At 43.3% G+C, this 2,898-nt stretch overlaps 1 protein-coding gene across 1 annotated transcript; it reads left to right on the top strand.

Moving 5' to 3' along the window:
• The first annotated feature begins 658 nt into the window (after positions 1-658).
• LOC140776488 (adenylate isopentenyltransferase 5, chloroplastic-like) lies at positions 659-2,260 on the top strand. Its single transcript, XM_073120212.1, has 2 exons — positions 659-704; positions 882-2,260. The coding sequence occupies exon 2, from the start codon at positions 929-931 to the stop codon at positions 2,030-2,032; it is 1,104 nt and encodes a 367-aa protein (XP_072976313.1). The 5' UTR covers positions 659-704; positions 882-928; the 3' UTR covers positions 2,033-2,260.
• The last annotated feature ends 638 nt before the right edge of the window (positions 2,261-2,898 follow it).

Consider the following 2,898-nt stretch of genomic DNA (forward strand, 5'->3'; position numbering starts at 1 on the left):
TATAATTAAAGATAACATCAGACAAAATGCCGAATTGTTTTTAAATAAAATGCTTAATTTGGTAAGAGCACGGGGGCTATAAATTTGTTTTCCAAGCCTCAAAGACCAAATGCTACTGAATTCTACTGGGCTACTCTTCTGGTAAAGTTCTCTCCAGAAAAATTTTGCTTGAGAAAGCGGTCATTAGGTTAATGCTATACTCTTTCTGATCATCTTTCTCATAGTTGTTTGTTTGAGGTCGAACTTACCTAGTGTCGAGATTGGTATTTGTATGTCCCTTACTAGGTTTTGTTTCAAAGATTAAAGCATATATCATATGCGGTTCTATATTATGGCTGGAGTACACTACTTTGCTTCAGATTGTGAGATTGAAAGTATTTAATTTGTTGGTTTTAATTGTGCTGAATGTTTTATAGAAAAGATTTTAACCAAGCAACGTTGAAGCTCATAAATACTTTCTGAAACTGACAACAATATCCTTATACTTATATACAGGTTTCTTTTTCTCTTTACTTTTCCTATAAGGAGATATTTTTCAGTTGGCAGTGGTGAGAGAGAAATTCAGAATATCTTCTTTATTTTAAATTAAGATTGCTTTCTCTCTACCACTTCGTATCAATATAGTATCCAGTCCTATTAATCATTGTAGTGAGAAAGTTGCTATGTTTCTCAAGTTACAAGACCGAAGAAAAGGAAGTTTCAAGGTAGTGTTTGACACCAAGTCTCTACCACGGCATTAAATTTTGCATAACTAGTTCACCATCTATTCTTGTATCTCTACAAATGGAATTTATTGCAGTCGATTTCTCGAACTTTTCTATCTTTACTAGTTTATCCTCCTCAAATGGTATACCTTCTATTCTTTAACCGTGCCTATACAGTTTCGTTTTGCAAGCTTCGACAAATTCATCGATTGGAACCGCTTCCCATGGAGTGCTCATCAAACCTCCTCCGCCGCAAAGGCAAAGTGGTGTTCATCCTGGGAGCGACCGGCGCTGGCAAATCGAAGCTGTCCATCAACCTAGCGACCCGCTTCAACGGCGAGGTCATCAACTCTGACAAGATGCAGATCTACAACGGCCTAGACGTCATAACCAACAAGGTCACGGAGGCGGAGTGCGCCGACGTTCCGCACCACCTCCTTGGCGGCGTCCACCCGGACGCGGACTTCACCGCCACCGACTTCCGTCGAGAGGCCATGCTGGCCGTCGAGTCTATCCTGAGCCGCGGCTGCCTCCCCATCATTGCGGGCGGCTCCAACTCCTACGTCGAGGTGCTGGTCGACGGCGAGGATGGAGAATTCCGCCACCTGTACGACTGCTGCTTCGTATGGGTGGACGTCGATCTGCAAGTGTTGCATGACTTCGTGTCCGCCCGCGTGGACAAGATGGTGCGGCAAGGGCTAGTGGAGGAGGCGAGGGGGGTGTTCGACCCCGACGGCGACTACTCTAAGGGTGTGCGGAGGTCGATCGGGGTGCCGGAGATGGACCGCTACTTTCGGGCCGAAGGGAAGGTGGAGGAGGAGGAACTCTCGAGGCTATTCGTCGAGGCGATCGAGGAGATAAAGGTGAACACATGCAAGCTCACCTGCTGCCAGCTGCAGAAAATCCATCGCTTCTGCGCTATGGACAGATGGGAGGTCCACAGGGTCGATGCGACCAGATTCTTCTTGAATAAAAGGGACGGGTTGGAGGAGGAGGAGGAGGTTTGGGAGAAGGTGGTGGGGATACCCAGTACCATGATAGTTGGAGAGTTCTTGAACCGTAAGAGTAATAATTTTATTAGTGGAATAATGGAGAAGAACGAGTTAGAGGAGGAGGTGAAGGAGAAGAAGGTTAATGATCATCTTGAGGAGCAAAAGGATGGGAAAGGTGAGGCTGATGGTAACGACATAGCCAATGTGGCTTTGGCGGCGGCTGCGACTGCGACTGCGACTGCGACTCTGACTGCGACTGCAACTGCAACTGCAGCAGTGGATTTTAGCAGCAGCAATGGCAGAGCAACTGTTACTGCACTGGGAGCCACAGTTTGAGTTAGAATTTGGTGGGCCCACAAAGAAAAGGAAACTACTGCCTGTGTGGGCCCATTTGAGTCTGTGGTAGCTGAGAGAGGAGGAGCTCAACGTAGTGATGACTGATGGGTGTGCGTCCTTAATTTCTGGCTATCCGTTACTCGTCTTTTTTGCTTTGTTCTGTTTGGTTCTTCCTAGGAATGCGGAGGGTTGATATAAGATGTGCTATATAATGGTGGGAGGAATCCCTTTGATTTTGGCCTGCCTGCGTGTTTAGATGAGATTTTAAGTCATTCAAGGTCATCCTCATTCATGCAGGAATCAGGATTTGTTAATGCATTCCTTCGACTATGCGTCTCCAGACTTAACCAATATTATCTATCCTGGATTTGTTAGGGAGGAAATAGAGTGCAAGAATTTTAAAAAAGAAAAGATATTCTTTGTTCTATCAGAAGTTCTAAGATGACTTGGGTATAATTTAGTTAAAACCAATTTAGTTTATTGTTGATTTTCTTATAGTGAAGATTAATAGAAGGATAGAATGAGAAAACAAAACGATATTATAATGGTAGTTCTATGGTATTTTATAATGATTTTTATGATTGAAATTTCTTATGCCATATGGGTGACTATAATATATTAAAAATATATTATACAAATTATGGATTGGCTAGAGTTGGTTTGCAATAAAGCAGTCTAGGTATTGGATAGAGGTGGTTGACAGTGGTGATGAAGGTGAAAGATGGTGGAGCATGAAAGAGCGAGAGAAGATGAGCGGTGATGATGGTGATTAAGGGAGATTAATTTACATCTATTCCTAGGTTATTCTTATGACTACTCTTAAGATAGTCTAAGCCTGAAATATAATTCTCAATGCTTAAATTCGA

The sequence above is a fragment of the Typha angustifolia genome, chromosome 14, assembly GCF_048772165.1.
Source record: "Typha angustifolia cultivar Huaian chromosome 14, ASM4877216v1, whole genome shotgun sequence".
Taxonomy (NCBI): Eukaryota; Viridiplantae; Streptophyta; class Magnoliopsida; order Poales; family Typhaceae; genus Typha; species Typha angustifolia.